Genomic DNA, 19,557 nt, shown 5'->3' with positions numbered 1-19,557 from the left:
AATTAACGACTACACAAATCAGAAAAAAATATCCAAAATTATTTTAAAATGTGACTCCTATATTAGGTCAGCTCTTGTAAAGAGGCACCAATAGCTAACCAAAGCATGCACATCTCTCTTCGGATGTCAACTCTTATTTCCCATATATAATATGTAAAGATAGTTTTCTAATGGTACCTTCATTTCTTTGGCTAATAGGTAATGCCTGTTTGTTTGTTTGTTTGCTGATTCACTTAGTGTGATACCCAAGTCCTCCTGAGGTTTGTGTTTGTATATTTTTTTTTAAAAAAAAACTCTTTTTATTTCATTTTTGCTATTTTCTCTAGCTGAGGCGACCATTTTCCTTTTGAGTAGAACTGAGTTACTTTGCTCCCTGTTAATCCTGTTCAAGGAGACTGCTGCTTCTATTAGATACAAAACTAAAATGTGCTACTTCTAGAAGAGAGGCTATGAATGATCTGAATCCTGGCTTGCCATTAGGGGAAGATCAGAAAGGCTTAGTTGTTGGATACAATGCAGAAGCCTCCCCTTTCTAAATGTCCAGATCCCAACAGAATATTGAGAGTTACTTCCCTTTCAGGGAGACAGAAATAATTGTGATTTGTAGTGTTTTCCATTTGCAGTGGTATTTTCCTGTTGTGTTAAATGCCTCTTAATAAGTAATAGGGGTGATTTATGTGGACACCAAAGCGGTGTATGGTAGATTCAGTGATTAATCAGTGAATTCCCATCCTCTGGCATCTCTCACTGCCCCTCTTGCGTGATGTAAGATCAGACGTACTCTGCATTGAAAAGTCAAGACACACAAGCTGCTCTCACACACATACACCTCGCAATCCTGCTGAAAGCAGGGAGAAGGGAGGCAGCCTGGGCTCATTTAGCAGACGAATTCCCATTGACATTTGTAAATTACGCAGCTCGATTGCAGACTTGCTGCTGATTTACTGAGTGTGCAGCCAAGCAACCCCGGCAGAGGAGGACGCTTCAATCCGGCTACAACAATGTCTGAGTTTCTTTTAGCCTTAGTAGCGATCTCAGGATTATTTCCTGTTGCTAAGGTGCTGGCGGTGGGAGCCGATCGAGGTAAGGAGAACACTTTATTTTCCTCTGAGATGATTTGGAGAAGTGTCTAAAACTTCCTCCTGCAGCTCAGCTCAGCTGCATGGGACATTTGTCTCTGCCATTGCTTCTAGGGCTGGGAGTACAAAAGCAAAAATAAGATCAGGTAGAGGCATGCAGCACGAAAAGTATCTTCCTGCGTGCACAGCGGACTATGATTTGACTTAGCTGCCTGTGACAGGCTCTGCAGATGTTCGTATCAGATTTCACTGTAGTAGATGCTCTCTGACTGTGTTGCTTATTGCAATGCATTGCAAACCTTTGCGGTCTCTTCTTGTTAACGGTTACACTGTCTGCGAATCTACCTTTCAGTCCTCAACTTGTATTTCGGTAACTTCCTTAGCTGCTGCAAAGCAGCATCTCTCTGGCTGTAATTCTCTCGGGGCTGATTTCCTGTATCCAGGCTGAGCCTTCTGGGGAAGGTACCTAGTGTGCTACCAGCGTCTGAGCGAATGCTACAGTTTAAACTGTGGCTATGCACAGGAACAATAGGTCAGAATCCTTCTCTCCCTATTTTATATTGATGCTTTGCAGCCCAGGCACTTGTAGTACCTTGAGGTACAAACAGTGATACACTTTCAAGCACAACTTCTTTTTTATCGTCTCCTCAGTAGGGCATTGCATTAATGAGCTAACTAAAACATACAGAAGCAAGAATAAACCAAGATTAGGTGAACTTTCTAGCAAGAACGTCGGGTTTATTTTTTAAAGCCTCTCTGAAGTTTTGTAACCTCTCCCGGGCGCAAACAGAGCAAAATGCACACAGATCAGTAACTCAACCCGATCGATGTTCACATGGGCATAATTAAATGTATCATTATGCACTATGGAAACTTGACTATTAAGATCCTCTTATTTTGACTGATAATGCTCAGGCTTTTGATCTAATTAGGAACAGATAAATGAACCTTATACCAATGTCAGATAGGAGGGGATGGGGAGAGAATGGATCACTGAATGATCTAATGGCAGTGTTTATATGAAGGCAGTTATGTATTGACTTTAAATTATTGCTTCATTATAAAAAAAACCCCAAACAAACAACCAGGCATGAATTGTGATGCTTCTATCCCATATGGTATTAAAAATTGAAGTATGTACTCTGTGTTAGAGGTGTGTGAGTGTGTGTGTGTGTGTGTGTGTTACCACACTCTGTATGGTAACACTAGCTGAGGGTTTTCTGTGAGTAGTTTTATAAGGCTAGTCAGTGGTGTATTTTTTTTTTTTTGCAACTGCTGATTGGTTCTACCTTTCAAAGAAGCTTCTAAAACTATTTCCAGAGATCCTTTTATTCAATTCCACTACTTTATCATCCATTTGATTTCTGAACTTTATTTAAATGGTGTGAAGTTCATGAGGGGCTAAATAAAACTGCACAGCTAAGTAATAAAGAATGCAGAACCTTTTAGCCAAGGCACTAAAATTAAGACGTTGAAAGAGTAACTATTTTCCTGTCTTAGGAAGTCTTTGATGAAAGACGACAGAATGGATTCTTTGGGCTGGAATTAAGTTTAACTGTTCCTTATACTGACAGTATTTGATGCTATTAATAGACTGACTTTGCTATATGATGCTTGAATTAAATATTTTTAAAAGTAGGATTTAGGTCATCTTTGTATTATTAAGCACAAGAGTGTTATCATGTTGATTTGACTAAACGTTGTTTCTGTAGATCAAGAATTATTAAACAGTAAAACCCATTAGATCAGATTACTTTCTAGCTCTTTAGCCTCTAAAGTACATAACTGAAGAAATAAGACAGCATTAAATATTGCCATATTCAATTTGCTAGGAATTATTTAGATTTTATTATAAATGTATCTATGTGATGCATTGAATTTGCATTATGAAACTTGGAATGTTCTACATCGTACACATTGGCTACTGACTTGTTTACTGACTGTTTAAAACTCATTTGAACAAGTACAAATGGCTTTAGATAGTCTATTTCAGGCACAAATTTCTGCTATAATTGGACTACCAAAACTGTTAAGTCAGTGGAAATTGACTGGCTATTAAAAAATTAAATGGATGGTTCACACCACAAGCTGAAAAGCAACCCTCCTTGACTGGCTAGCAAAGAGACAAGTATCACTGTGGGATCACAAACGTATATATTAAAACATGGCATCATAAGATGCCAGGCTGTAGAGCAAGAAACAGGTTGACATTCAATATAATGCTACCTGCATAGCCTAATACTAAAGGTTCTAGGAGACTCTGCTCGGTTTATGAATGATACAAATGGTGTTTCTATGATGCAGTATTGTGTATATGAAGAATTTTGATCACACTAATGCCAGTTTGTTGGAAGAACTTCAAGAACTTTTCAAGATTTGCACAAAAAAGTCTGAGTGTATTTCAACAGCAGTAGCCTGAATACATCAGTGATCTTGTGAATAAAAACGTTAGCTATTAACCATTTTGTGAAACTGTATTGGAATCTAACCTGGTGTACCCTGCTCAGTGTTGGAGTTTAGCAGATGACAGTTGATTCATGAACTGAAAATTCTGATTTTAACTTTTGTTTTAATGTTTGTTTTTGTTATATAGTTCACATTCATTTAGTGTACACAAAATGGACTGTTGGCTTAAGTTAGAATCAATCCAGTTTTAAAAAGGCAACATCATTCTAAAACATGCCATCCAAAAGAGTAGGATAAATCAGATTCACTTAGAATCAAGTAAGTTATCATATCATCATGACATGTCTTATCGAAGCATAGTGTGGTACAAATTAAGACTTAAAAGACATAGCGTTTAAAAATGTCAAATGTTCTCAACATAAGTGATTCAGAATGTACCACACCTGGAAATGGTGTTACATTTTCATGTCAGATAATGTTTGGGACATATTGTAAAAAGCACTGACTATACAGAAATTGGTTTTCTGTATTAAATGTTTAAAGTTTGTCAAACATGATGGGTTGCAATTTATCCAAACTCTCAAATTTGAAATGCAATAGTCACAGTATTGACTGAAAGGGAACTAGAAAAATATCCTGGATTTTATCAGATCTATTCTGCCACCAAAATGAGGTCACTACTGCTCTATTTTATATAATAAATAATAAACGGTTGGAGATGAGAGAGAAGTTAGGGGAAAAGAGAGGAAGGAAAAGAATAGGGGACAATAGAAAGGAATGGAAAAGCATTGGGAGGAAAAGAAAACAAGGTCTTTGGCGAAGAGGTTCATTTATTAATTTAGAAAAGTCATTAGCTTTGGCTTAGTTTTCAATTGTAACATTTTAAAGGAAGTTCATGGAACTAGTCACTCTTGAGGTTCTCCTACCCATAAAGCTAGATCTACTACAGTAAATGCTGGAAAAATGCTTGATAACAGGTGACACGTCTGGGTACAGTACATACATTACCTGCTCTATCATAGATGGGCAGAAGAGTTTCAGAACAAGTGGGTAACTCCTGTAATTATGTTAAAAGGATCAGATGGTACTGTAGTTTCAGAAGGCAGTACTTAATGATTTCATCAATGAAATTTCTTGAAGGGTGGTGAAGGAGACATGTCATCCTCACGTCCTCCCCACAAATGTTTGTCATCTTAATGTCTCCCCTAACCCAACGGCAGGATTCTCACCTAATCCCATGTGCCCAACTTTTTTTTTCTGCTCACCGTGAGACATGAAAACAGAATTTTTACAGAATCAGACAGATGCCGTAATGAGAAGATGCCAATTTACTTAAAACTCATGAATTACCACATAACTGAATCCATTGCACACATTTACTTCCTCCTACCCCATTTTTAGTTTAAAAAGTATGTATTCCCCTTGTTTTTTTTAAAGCTATTTTGGATCCAAGGGATGAGATACACAAGCAGGAAGGGTGGGTTATCATGGAAACTACTCCTTTCTAGATTCATAAACCTCACTAGAAATCTCTTGAATCCACGTACAAGGGAATTTACTGTTTGTTTGTTTTTCCCTAATGTCTCTTGACCACATGTAAAGTTTGGCAATACATTTAAATGTACTTTAGCATGTAATTGCCAGGTTTAAGAATCAGATGATTTCTGCTCTGAAACTATCTGCAAATAGTCATAGCGAATGTGTTTTTTAAGCTTGACTTCAATCACCTTATTAATACTTTGCTGTTTTAAGTAGAACATGGAAAAATAGTTGTACTCTACTCTGCCAAATGGAGCTGCTCCTTGTCAAGTAGTCTCAGTCTTAAAATAGGCAAATTCAAATAAAGCTGTTTCAGTGCTTTAATATAGAGGTGCCTGTTGTCATACTTAAATTTCTATATATCTATTACTATATAGAGAGAGCAGTACTGTACCCACAAAGGCAATGGTTACAAGGTCATGGTGACATTTCCCAGTTGTTTATTGTGAAAAACAGTTTTACAGAAAGTTTGGTGTGCTCCTAACAAATTTATTTATCATTGGAGAAGCAAAGTTATCTAGAAGGGAGAAAATAGAAGGGCATTTAGGACAACAGTTTTTTTTTTTTTAAAGAAATGCCTTCATGATGCAGTTGCAAATGAAAATAAGTGAAAGATTTCCATAAGAACATTTTTATTCACTAGTGCAATTGCAGTAGGTAAAATGCATGTGTGCTCCCAGCTGAGTATGCAATTACATGTGCAAAATACTGCCATTTTCAAAACAATCAGGTAAGTGTGTGTGTGAAGTCTTGTTCATAGATGATATGCATGTTAATTAGCCTACTAGCCATGTCCTCATTTGCGCTAAGCAAATAGGTTTTACTTGTTTTAATGAAGGAAAAAAATCAGTCAAAAAAGAAATTATAAAAGGCAAAAGTCTTAACATCAAAATATAGTAGAGAAATTTTGTTTTCCTCCAAACCTCTTCTTAATTCCTTAGAGGTTTAAAGCTATTCCTGCTCCAGATTAAGGTAGCGAGCGATCCTGCTAAAATTTACATAGATACTTAACTTTACTCACAGGAGTAGACCTCCTGGAGATTTTGGGACTATTAGCATGTGTACAAGCCTTTACAGAATAAAGCTTAAAATACATCCTCTTCTCTTAAATTATTTTCAATGTACATTGAAAACCTATAGGGTTTTTTGGCATTTCCACATGCAAATTTAGCAGCAGCTACATGTTTATTTGGGCTGTGATTATATATTTTTTTATTTGGGATGCTACAAATGAAAGTTATAATATGTGTAAGTATTAAATGTTACTTACTAATGTCTAAAACTATTGTTACTGTACATACATTGCTCTCTTCTCTTTTTTCACTTAAATTGTGTGATTTCAGATATTATTCTGTATTATCACTTTCCCAAATGAAATAAAAAATAAGGTTTTTGGAATGAAATCTCTCCTTACTTTGTTTTGTAATTAGCACCTAATTATGTTGAAAAATCCAGTACCGTTTTTAAATGACTCTACATACCCCAGCCTACCAATGTAACATTCATTCAATGTAACTATGTAATTTTTTCTTTGCTCTTAAGCACCATCTATTGAAAAAGATTACTGGTAAAGCATGTGTATGTGCAATTGTATTCCAGTTAAGGATTTAGTTGTCAACAATACAGATGAAAGTTACTTTGTACTTTTTGGTATCCTATTTCTGAAATGCAAAACTTTCTGTTTTTAATATATTTAGCAAAGTGAGATAACCAGAGGTCTAATTCTGAGTTCTTTTAAACCAGTCAATGGAATTACATGGGTACTTGACTTCAGTGGATGTACTCTTGGTTTACACTGGTGGAAGACCCTAATACGGTATTGGGACAACTATAAATGGATGCAGCTATCAGTGCTAGTAGGTTTTGATGCAGGATTGTGCACCAATGAATGCAATTCCAATTAAAGTCAATGGGAGTCTTTTAAATTTAATGGGAATTGCACAGGGCACTTAGTGATGCAAAGAAAATAATAAGCCATAAAATTTGCAGCCAGTGGTCTGTTGTTCACTATATTATCTGTGTGATTTTTAGTTTGAAAGATGCTCACAGCAGGAAGTTTGTCTTCCAAGATACTTGTAAAACACCAGGCAATCCTATTGCACTTTTAAATTATATAATATATAACATAATTACCTATATGTAAATAAAATTGGAATTAGTCTTTGTATTTATTTTGTTTGTGGCCTCTGTTGTGCTGAAGTGATTCTGTCAATTGATCATCTGACCTTAGCAGAAAAATGCATCTCTCAGATAGCAGGATTTAAACAGCAACCAATATTTGTTTCTGCAGTCATTAGGTCTACCCAATTAATAGAAAAAGAGTTGCTTCTTTTGAACTATTGGATAATGCTAGTCTTTGGGTAGGGTGCTTTGAATTGTCATTCTTATTTGGTTAAAATATAGTAGAACTCTTTTTGTGGGGGCGGGGGAAATGGATCTTACTACAATAAAAGCTACTATAATGTATTCTTATTATCAGTTGGATGTCCCTAAATAACTTTTCACACACTGCTTCATCTTGAATGATTTGGCCTTCCAGCAGAACTGCATACTGTTGAAATACAGTAGAAATGCTTTAGAAATAAGAGTGTACATATTTCTTCTTTTGCTAAGATCAAGGTATGGTGGACTATATCTTGTTTTTATTCCTATATCAATAGGATATCACTTCCTAACTTTTGTATGACACTGAATTGAATGACTTACCTTTTTAGTATAACAGGATAGGTGCTATTGAAATAACGCTTAACTTTAGAAATAAGACTATGTATAATTCCTTGAGGATTCCACCACCACTGAGTTTTTATCTAATGGCAATTCATAAGCTCTTCACTCTTTCTTCTTGAAATGAACAAAGAAAACTTTCAGAATGAGAAGGTATAGCTATATCCTTTTGGGATATGTAGGGGTCTGTGTAGAGGGGTGTGTGTGTGTGTGTGTGTGTATATATATTATATGTACAAGTGTGTGTGTGTGTATATATATATATATATATATTCACACACACACACATCTATATATACATCTATATATAATTTTGGGGTGGGGTCCTGGGGAGAGGGAAGAGCAAAATGTAGATGTTCTCCTCGGCAAATGCAGTGCTTTTCTTATGAGGCTTTCTTTCAGAAAGGGAGAATGTACTGATGACTGCAAAAAAAACAAAAAAAGGAAAAAAAGCCAAACACCAAAACAGATTGGCAGTAGAACAAAGTGCACTTAAAAAAAATCCTCATGCACTTGTACATATAATATACTTTAAGTGAATAATGTTAATTTATCATTTCCTAGATGAGGACATTTGAAAACCTGTCTTTAAAGAATACAGTGATGATATCAGAGAGATGTTGGTACATCTCTGAACGTGACATACACTTTTTGGGGGGGGCGGAGGGAGACCACTTTTGTCCACACGCTTACTTAGCCATTACATATGGCCAAACAGTTTTTAGGAGTAATTTTAAAACTTTGGAAGTATCAAACTACTAACGTGTCATCCTTTCTTGAAAATACTCTTTTGAACGAATGTCATCAGATTGTCCACGTTGTGAAAATACTTACCAGTAAGTCTTACAGCAATGTGTGTCTATCATGAAGTATCCCAAACCACTTCACAGAATGTGAGTCAGATTTTCAAAGAATACCTCATTCGTGCATACAAATACTGTGATTGCAGGGGAAAAGAATGGTTTTGTGAACACATGGCTAGTTAGACACACAACTGTGTGTGCAAATGCCCAATTTATGTGAACAACGTTGGTATTTGTGTAAAAATAAATGTGAATTATGGAATATTTACTTGATATTTTATAGGAAATCTTGAAATTACAACTTAACTAGGACACCTTTTGTTCATTACATCATCCAAAAGACAGCAGATACAGTAGAAAAGTCACCCTTGTATTCAGGCAATGGGTCAGTACTGTCTCAGAAATAGGGCTGGTTTAAAAACAATCCACTTTTTCTCACAATTTGATAGCAATATTTGTTTTTATCAAAATAATTGGAATTTTTCATTTATCAAAACTTAATTTTCTTTCTTAAAACCATTTTTTGGTAAATGAAAAATTATTATTTTGGTAGTGCTTTGATTAAAACAGACTGATAACTTAAGGTCGGAAATGTGAAAAATTGAGTGTTAATATTGTTGACGTTTAAGAAAAATAATTTTTGAAAATTTGTTAAACTACGTTAAAGGAAACAGAATTCATTACATTTAGAATATGAAATGTAAGGGCAGGATGGCTTTTACATTAATATTCACTAAATTCACCTCATTTTCTGCTTTCATTGCAGGTTAAGTGAAAATAATGAGGATGGGGCTTGGAGGAGGGAGACTCCTCACAGCTTGAATTATGCAAATATTTTTGCACCCCTTGCTTTAGTGGCCTGATCCAACCCCCCTGATTACAATGGAAAGGCTTCTGTTGATTTCAGTGGACTTTGAATCAGGTCCAAAATGCAGTCTTGGTCTGAAAAATGACTATGTAAATAAATACGGCACCTTCTCATGCAACAGATAAATTCTCTGTGGATATTTGCAACCAAATCTGCTTTGCTTAAAAAATGATAAAATAAAAGTTTACTAATGGCACTTCTGCGGAACTAACACGTCTGTGGGAGAGTAGACTGGATTATTTTCCTGTTCACTCAGAAACAAGATGTGGTTACAAACTTCTATTTTCAATATACTTATGAATCCCATTCATTTCAAATTCAGTCGTCCCTTTGCATCTGTCCAAACCTATAATTTTTTTCCCTCAGATTTTCCAGAGCTCGGAATATGAAGACTATGGGGTAGTATAAATGTAACTAGGGACAGTGTTTGGCTTGCAGAATCTCTAGTGCTGATGATGGACAATTCAGAAAGAATCTAGCTTGACTCTCAGATTCCAGGTTGAGTTTGTAGAACTGGTAGTTAATTTAAAAAAAAAAAATCTTTCACTTGCAAACTCAGTAAATGTGATCTGGAAGGCATTGCAATTCAGCAAATTAGAATCCCACAATGTTACATGTACTGTATCAATTTTCAGATTAGAGTACCTTTTTAGAGTACCTTTTGGCTGTGAACATCTCTAGGTTTTATCACTCTAGGTACAGGCACTGACAAGGTTTGAGCTCACCTGAAAACAAGCTTAATGAGAATGTAGTGTATCAGGCTGCGTGGTAGCTACTTTGACCAACTAGAAAAAAAGGAATTATGAGGGGTCAGGGACATGATCAAATAAACTACAGTAGCTATTCGACTGAGAAATATATGTGCAGAGAGGAAGCTCATTATTTATTTTTGTAATAAAAAGGTGAGAATTACTTGTGCATAGCTATATTTGAACTTAGAGATGGAAAGGTGATTGTGGGTAGGCAGAGGAAAATGATTTGGGACGGAGGGGTGAAAAATCAAACTCTGGATTGAATTCTGTTTATGGCCAATATTTTAAACCAAATAGTTTACTCCTACAGTTAGTAGGTCCCAGTAAGAATAATAAACAACAAATGTGACGTTGTATTTAAAATCATGAAATTTTACACTGTACAAGAGATACAGAAGAAGTTAAAACCACAAAAATGAAAACTAAAGCACTATGCTATGCTTACCACTTTTCAGATCAATATGTCCTCATGCTTTTATTAAAACAATGAAAGGCTAAATCTGAGAGAGAGAGAGAGAGAGAGAGAGAGAGAGAGAGTATTCCACAGACTCAAGGTTTCCGAGGTCATGATACTAACTGAAGTAGCTGAACAGTCCAGCAGTGCTGTATGCCATTTCTGTCAGAACGTATGAGGTATTTGTGTGTGTGTGTGTGTGTGTGTGTGTGTGTGAATATATATATAGAATCTTGGTGTATAGAGAGCAGCATAAAATATACCATTAAGTAGAGCAAAGCTATTAGCACTTTTTTTGAGTAGACAAAATCTCATGCCCTGACCCAAATGGCCCATTATTACACTTCTTCAAACTGGAGCAAGTTATTCAGATCAGAGTGCATGTACAGCCTTACCTGAATCGCCTGCTTCTCCTGCACTTGCTCAGATGTACTGAACTATGTCCATTACATTGTTTTTTCTGGTCTTGGAAGAGCTGTGATTAACCTCCCTGTGCATAATGCTACCCACTTACTCTGTAGGTTATACTGCTGTTGAGAATTGGTGTTTGCTAATCTGCTACTTCTCCATTTTTTTATATAGAGTTGTTACCCTCATATCCAGTAATCTACAGGAGAGTTTTTTACTTAAATGTGTTTAATTTCCTTTTTTATTTCTTTCCCACATGTTAAATAGTTGGGGTACTCAAAATTTCCAGCCTTTACAATTTACGTTGCCCTATCAACGTTTTCTTTTCCTTGTAGAAATTCTTCATGTCACTATTTTAATTTTGACTGCTCTTGGGGCAGTAAGAAGTGAGCACCAAACAGATGAGTGGAATTCAGAATTAGTGTGCAAATACAGAATGTGCATCTCAATATTCAGAGCACCTTTTACGGCATGTTAAAAGTACAAGTTTGCCACAGTCTTTCTACTCTCAACATTGGTATAGTGCAATTGTAATTGTGGCTGCTCCAGCACTCCTCCAAATTTGATCCAAAAGGCAGAACACGCACTCTTAACATCCTGATCTTGTCATGAGCTCCTGCACCTGAGCAGAGCCCTATTAACTTCAGTTAGCTACTGCATGGTTTCAAGGGTCCACTCATGCAGAGCTTATAGCAGGACAAAGACCTCTGCTGGTATAGTCTCACCATCAGTACTGCATTCATTTGTGATCGCAATACTACAGACACAAATTCATAGATTCTAGGACTGGAAGGGACTTTGAGAGGTCATCGAGTCCAGTCCCCTGCCCACATGGCAGGACCAAATACTGTCTAGACCATCCCTGATAGACATTTATCTAACCTACTCTTAAATATCTCCAAATGGAATAGAGAATGGAAATAAGGAGAGAGAAAAGGATAATGTAGGGAGAGATTAAAGTTATAGGATTATTTTGTTTGGGAAGGAGCACAAGAGCAGATATGAAAGGAACAGGGTAGTCTCCATTTTTAAAAAATGACAGCTTTTACCAACAGTTACTGCATATTAATATCTGACTGACCACACTTTCCCCCTCCTATGTAGACTAGCAGATATATGGCAACGTTTGGCAAATATTAGTATTGCTTCTTACAAGCGGTGATGAAAAGTTTATTTTGGTGAAGTTCTATGGCCTTTGTTATGTAGTAGGTCAGACTAGATGATCACAATGGTCCCTTCTGGCCTTGGAATCTATGAAATTAAGTCTATGGCTCTCTTGTCTGGAAATACTTTATGACCTTCTTGGAGGAGTTGCTCTGGAAACGAATAGGATAATAAATGAATTCATGAGTGATCCATTGCTAATGAGAGTCTCAGTGGTACTGTCCTGAGTGTCATGTTAGTATGATGGGTATAAATCAAGTCCTTACAGGGTCCAAGGAAATTTTCTATATGCATCTGACTTCTTCTGGAGTTAGCATAAAGAATAATATTTTCTGGCTGACAAACAATTTTGAAGGTTTATAGCTGCCCTTCCCTATAGAGACTCCCACCTTTTTGTGGAAAAAAATATTATTGCCAGTGATAGTGCAGTAATGTTTTAATAATATCAAGTAAGTTTTCCAAAACTTTTATTACTAAAATCACACAGGAGGACAATTTGCTTTCTTGTCAGCATTCCCCTATTAACAGCTTTCTGTCAGAAAAGTGAAGAGAATAGAATCCAGGGTTATGCTTTGTGTCTCTTAAATCAGTATAATTTATTCTACTTAGCTTTTGAGAAATACAAAGAACGTGGACTTTGCATATAGTATTTGCTTTTGGGGTTTGGGGAAGAATGTGCGTGCACTCTTTGCAGTGGAAATGGTTGCTCTTTAACAAAACTGGTTACATCATAAAAGGTTCATCTTTCATGAATGTGTAATTTTTTTTTCAGAACAAAGGTTTGTGTTGTAATCTAATCCTTGTCATTAATTTTGGGTAGTTGGAGGGATATAATTTATTGTGATATGCTGAGCTTTACAAGTTCTCTGGATCCGATAAGCTGATGGGTCTTCTAAAAATTGTCCCAAGAAAACGGTGAAGGTGAAAAATAGCAAAGTAGGCATTATAAATGTTGCTGTGGTTCGGTGTTGTCACTGCCAAAAGCAAAGTGCAAAGGTTCTTTGTTTAATGCTGATATTTTAGTTTTCTTGATGGCTAATTTGAACATTGGTAATACTTTGCAGAAATGTAAAGGGGGGGGGGGAACGGATCTGATTTTTTTTTTTTTTTTTTAAGTTGTGAAAGTATGCCATAACTCATTTTTTCACAGAGCCTGGTGAACAGCAGAAACATCGAACTGGTGTACTTTGAAAGCAATGAGTGTGATGTATGCTCACAAATCTCATTAGCCAGTAACAACATGCATGTATGTATTCCCCCCTCCCCCCCCAAATAGGACTTTAAAAATTTACCTGCTGTAAGACCACCAGGGTTCAGATAATTCACAATATCAAGCCTTCTGTCTCATTTTAACATACCCTGCTCTGAAATCTCTCTGGTATCTTACTGCAAACCTCCCTCCTTCTAGTGGGACCATCTATATCTCTTACTTAAAATCTATATTTTTAAAGTTTTAGTAAAATCCATTAATGGGTTGGACAGATGGTAGATACTATGTGAGATCTGGATTCAACTTCTGATGTGGGTTTGCTCAGTGTTCTAGCTCGGAGTGGTGATTCTGCAGAAGGAATGCTGAGAGGCCTCAATCCAACATAGCACATGAACAGGTGCTTACAGATGAGCACAGTGGTAACCCCATTGTCTTCAGTGGAACTATTCACATGCTTAACTTTAAGCATGTGCTTAATTTCTTCACTGAATCAGGACCTCAACCCTGAGAGAGGATTGTGCTGTAGAGTTTGCACATGAAACCACTGATGGGGAAGGAATATTAAGTGTCAATTATCATGAAACAATCTGTCGTATTAAGGGGTAGAAGGTTTATATTGTTTTTGCTTCCCATTGAAAATGTTGTTACAATATGAGGTTTAACCCAATCTAACAGCTACCCTTCATTTGGGATAAATTTAAGAAACAAAAGGGGGTCTAAAAACAAATGACAGGTACGTCGTCATCACCCAAATCATGTGAATCTGCTCAGGAATAAGAACTTTATGGAGAATTTCACTGAGTATTGTTTAGTGGATGTACATGTGTCCATGGGTGAGAGAAACAGCAAACGCACCAGAGGAGCAGAGAGAAGAGAGCTCCAGACGTAATCTGAATTACTGAGTGTATGATCTTGAGAAAAGTCTAGAGAGAGTGCTTCTGAGCTGAGGCCTGCCTGAAAGGAGTTAGGGGATTGACAGTGTGAGCAAAGAAACAAGCTCTCGTTGTGCAATTCCTCCTGTGTTCAGGGAAACAGGACTTTTTACATTTTTTGATGCAATCCTATCGTTTACAAAGAAACCTCATCCTTTCATCCATTTCTCCTGACAGGAAAAAGAAAAACTGTCTGGCCTCAAACTTTGACAAGCTACTTGTGTTACCGATTTTGACCCTATTTTTTGTTTTGTTTTGTTAAACAGAAGACATAATATGGATGGTGGCAGTTTGAAGGGAAAAAAATGGCATCCATTCATCCTCGTTACAAACCAGAATGTATGGGGTATAGACAAAATGGTACATTATATGAATTATAAATTATGTGATTATGAAGTCACCTGGTAAGTCTTCACATTGGATCAAATGCCACTGCATCAGATGGAAAAGAGAGGCTAAAATAAGGAAAGTTCAAATTATATTCTTGGAGCTCTTTCCAGTCCTATGTGTGAGAGTAGGCAGAAAATATTGGAGGTAACGTATTGGCTGTGTGATTGTAGTGAAGATGAAGGTTTTAGTTTTGTGGAAGATTGGGCCATGTTCTAGTCGGAGAGAGGGCTGTACAAGTATCTATTATCTCACATTGGTGTGTGTGTGTGTGTGGGGGGGTGGCAATCTCTTGGCTGCAGGCAAACTAGAGCAGTCATCAGGGCAGTAAATTAGTGGCTCCAGGGGAGGGTGCTAAGGAGGAAAACGCAGTACAAACTCAAACTCAGTGTTTCACAACAAATTAATCTGATGTGGCAAAGAATGTGAAGAGATCTTTTTTTTATTTTTATTTTATTTTCAGTTGCATATATACAAATGCTAGTAGTATGGGTGACAAGAAGAGGGATTGGAATTTTTCTGTGGTTGGAAGAAATGAGGTATAATTGGCATTGCTGAAACCTGGTGGGATGAGTCATGTAACTGGAATGTTAAAATCTCTAGTTATAACCTATTCAGGAAGAACAGTCTGGGTAAGGGGAGAGCAGGAGGGGAAAGGGATTACTTTCTAAAGACATCCTTACTTATTTTAGAGCTATCAATAAAACTTGAACTTTAGAAGCTTGAATGAAGATGGATCAATGTGCTAACAAAGGGTTATCACCAGTAATCATCACCTGATTTACATTCGGTATGGGCAAAAAGAGGATTGTCTCTCTCTCACTCACTCATTTTCAAGAGGGCTAATATCAGAAAGCTGAAGAAAATTGAGCAAAATCAACTGAGGAAAAATTTAGACATGGAAATTGGGAGGTTTTTAAGAAGAGTTTATTAGAACAGCCATGGTTCCAAAATCAGGAGCGAGTACAGCATTGGCTAAAAGCCCATCCTTGTTCAGTGGCAAAGAGAAGACGACAATTAGAAACAGAAAAGAAATGTATAACATTGGAAAAAGTGGGAAATAAATTAAAAGTTTGTGAAGTATAGAAAATTGGTAATGGACAGTAAAGACATTAGGGAAAAATCCATGGCTAGCAGTGATAAAGACAAAAAACAGTTTAAACATATTAGGAAAAAAAGAAGTCCTAGAACTGATATAGGCCCGATATGAAAAGGAGCTGGTAATTGTTTTAAAGAATGATGCAGAAAAGGCAGAAACATTCCATAAATATTCTGTATTTGGAAAGAATCGGGGTGTGTGCTTGGACCATAAGAGTACTTTTCAGGCTACTAGTAATCAAGAAGGATGTGTAAAAAACATTAAAGATAAACATTTTTAAATCGGAAGGCCCAGGTAATTTGCACCCAACAATGCAAAAAGAGTCGGCTGAGGAGATCTCTGGCCTGCTAATATTCATTTTTAATAACTCTTGGAATACCACAGAAATTCCTGACAACTGGAGTGCAGATATTCTAAAAGAGCAAGAAGATGACCAAGGTAATTATAGGCCAGTTAACCTGACATCAATTCTTGAGCAAAATAATGGAAAAGCTAAATAAAATAAAAAATATATGGAGATATACCTATCTCATAGAACTGGAAGGGACCCTGAAAGATCATCGAGTCCAGCCCCCTGCCTTCACTAGCAGGACCAAGTACTGATTTTGCCCCAGATCCCTACATGCCCCCTCAAGCTGATATGGGATTCTGTCAAATGCTATAAAAAAATTTCTTTCAAACAATGTGTTCTCTCCATTATATCAATCTTCAATATTTAAACCATATGTAGACTTCAGTGTTTTCCATACGTTGTACTTTATTATGAGAGCTGCTGTCAATACAAGTTGTTTCCGAAATACATTTAGGCATAAGATATTTACATCTTGACATACAAAAAACCTTCAATTCACTTCTAAGTATTATATTGAAAGCCTCAGCATATCAGTAGTAAGGATTCCTAATGCAAGCAAATGCTAACCTCCTGCTAATGCCTTTAAAGTGTTGGACACAGTTTAAGGAGATGCAGAGTTTTGGGCAAGTGGAACTTAGAAATAAAAATAACAAACTGGTTTACAGGAAAAAGAAAAAAGTAGCATCTTATGAGAACAAGTGCCATTAAGAAGGAGAAAATAAATTCTTTAAAGTTATTAAAATTATATAGACCCCTAGAAAAGGGCATGGATGGGAGAGATGGGGGAATGACCAGAGGCAGGGATGAAGGAGTAAGTGAGATATTTAAGGTTTTAGAGTAGCAGCCGTGTTAGTCTGTATCCGCAAAAAGAACAGGAGTACTTGTGGCACCTTAGAGACTAACAAATTTATTAGAGCATAAGCTTTCGTGGGCTACAGCCCACTTCTTCGGCATCCGAAGAAGTGGGCTGTAGCCCACGAAAGCTTATGCTCTAATAAATTTGTTAGTCTCTAAGGTGCCACAAGTACTCCTGTTCTTTTTGAGATATTTAAACACAGCAATAGAGGACTCAAGTAACATCTGGAGGCAGAGTTAATGAAGTGTGAAAGGAGTCCTCTCCACACATTAGTCAGATGATGGTGGCCAAGTTATGGGGACTTGTAGATAAGGGGAATAAAGAGGAAAGAAGGATCTGGAATTTCACAGGGTTCTGACTGGGATGAAGAATATTTTCATCCTCATTAAACAACTTATTTGGGATCCAAATCCTGCTCTCCTTGGAGTCCTTAGGAGTTTTGCTGAGCAGAATTGGGCCCCAAATCTTATTTTACATCAAGCAATGTCTGTAGCTCTGAATTACTGTAAGGGTCACATTTTCAAAAGCGCCTAACTGTCTTGGTCTGCCAAGTCCCATTTTCAAAAGGGACTTAGGCATTTAGGAACCTAAATCTTATTGAAAGTTAAAGGGATTTGGGTTTCTAAGTCACTTAGGCACTTTGGAAAATTCTCCTACTCTAAATCTGTGAAAAAGTAACCTGGGAGGCAGGAAGTGTACCATATATGCTGCATTAGACCTGGGATAAAATTTTAAAATACTTTTCTTCTGGTTCTTATTTTTTTTATCAGGCACTGTTGGAGATGCAGATCTTGGGTAAGGAGGGAGGGTGGGGATGGAAAGAAGCAAAACAGAGGCCTCACAATGTTGGAATATTTCCTGTTTGTTTAGAGTGCCTATGAAGACAAACTGTGTCAGCTAAGGTACTTTTATCCAAGATTGTTGCCCCAGTTCCTGCTGTCAGGTGAATTGCATGGCACTGAACCTTCAAGCCTCAGCATATGGCAACTGCAGTTGCTGCGTATCAATGCTAAAGGGTACAAAATGTAGATGAATGTATATTGGAGCTTTTACTTTAGAGGGAAAACTGTTATTTCAGTAACACCTTTCATGTGGCTTCAGAGAAATGATATTTAGTCACCCATTTCCTACATTAAATCTAAGGACGTTTTTGGAATATTATGAACACTATGGCAGGTCAGGAAAATGTACAGAACTATTTTCAGTTGGAAAATGCAATTTTGTTGAAATAGAAACACTTAGAAACACAAAAAATCGTGTGAATTTGGCCAACATTTCAATTTGGGGAAAAATTCTGAGAATTTCAAAATGTTCAGTTTTTTGTTCTGAAACTAATCCTGTAGTGATGGAGCTAGGTGCTTGGTTCAGCTACCAATCCATTTATTGCTGTTTTGGGCCTGCACTTAACATGGAGACGGAGATGATGAAAATCAGAAAGTCAGTATTCTACTCTTCAGCCTTCCTCAGTGCCCACGTTCCATTGCTGTACATTAGAAGCGGTATCATCACAGTTCTGCAGCTTTGTAGAAAGCCTGATATCACAACAACTCCACAGAGGGCACTGAAGAGTCCAGAACATGGCAGCAGAGGTTATTGTTCTACAAGCGTTTACATCTTTGGAATGTCCTCCTGCACTGTCTATGGCCCTTTACAAATATTTTCACAGTTGCCATGCAGAAAGGTTAATGCTGAGCTGGTTATGTTCTAGAATTGGAGACAGCTCTATGGGAATGACCTAGGACTTAGTTTTGTCCCGATTGGTGTGGTTATCAATCTGAGCTGCTCCTTGCCCAACCAAATTTACATCCCTAATATAGTCAGCTAAAACCTGTTCAGCATGCAGTTTAAAATATAGGTTAGACATTTACTGGTACATGCAGATTTGTCACTTTGATAGTGAGTGAGTGGGACACCTGATAAAGTATCAGAATGCTAACTGTTATTTGCAAAAGGAAAAAAAGTCATGTGCCATTTAACTCTCTGGCTAATGATTCTCTTTTGATTTCAAAATTTGTAAATTGCAGTGGCTCCAAGTACACTTCTCTGTAGCTGTGCCAGCATCCAGCAAATAAACACACTGAAATCCAGAAAGCATTATACCATCTATAAGAAGTAGATACAGTGCCATTCTGAAATGGTGAAGACAGTTTGATTTAATTATTTCTCCCCTTTACCAATAAAGGACAAATTATAAGACCTGTGAGTAATTACATATTCAGTAAACAAGTATGGAAACATTTAGAGAAATATTTGCCACTAGACAATTACAGTCGACAACTTTGAGGGGGCAATCCATAAATCTGTGCAAATTTGTGCAGACCTGTCCTTTCTATGTGCTAGATGAATTGGAGAAAGCTAGATAATTTCCTCTTTCAGAACACTTTGCTTTAAACCTCAAGTTACTTCCAGTGCTTATAATGACCTATTTCCCCACTATTATTTCTAGCTATAGGTAAAACAAATTTGTTAGTCTCTAAGGTGCCACAAGTACTCCTGTTCTTTTTGCGGATACAGACTAACACGG

At 36.9% G+C, this 19,557-nt stretch overlaps 1 protein-coding gene across 1 annotated transcript in view; it reads left to right on the top strand.

Annotated features, from left to right (window-relative positions):
* Positions 1 to 767: 767 nt before the first annotated feature.
* Positions 768 to 19,557, top strand: part of LRP1B (LDL receptor related protein 1B) — a 1,261,104-nt gene continuing 1,242,314 nt past the window's right edge. The window contains exon 1 of the mRNA XM_065561615.1: positions 768 to 1,083. Within this exon, the coding sequence (XP_065417687.1) occupies positions 1,002 to 1,083 (82 nt within the window). The 5' untranslated portion in view covers positions 768 to 1,001. The remainder of the gene's footprint in view (positions 1,084 to 19,557) is intronic.

The sequence above is a fragment of the Chrysemys picta genome, chromosome 11 (genome assembly GCF_011386835.1).
Source record: "Chrysemys picta bellii isolate R12L10 chromosome 11, ASM1138683v2, whole genome shotgun sequence".
NCBI lineage: Eukaryota > Metazoa > Chordata > Testudines > Emydidae > Chrysemys > Chrysemys picta.
This window is presented reverse-complemented; position numbering and strand designations above follow the sequence as displayed.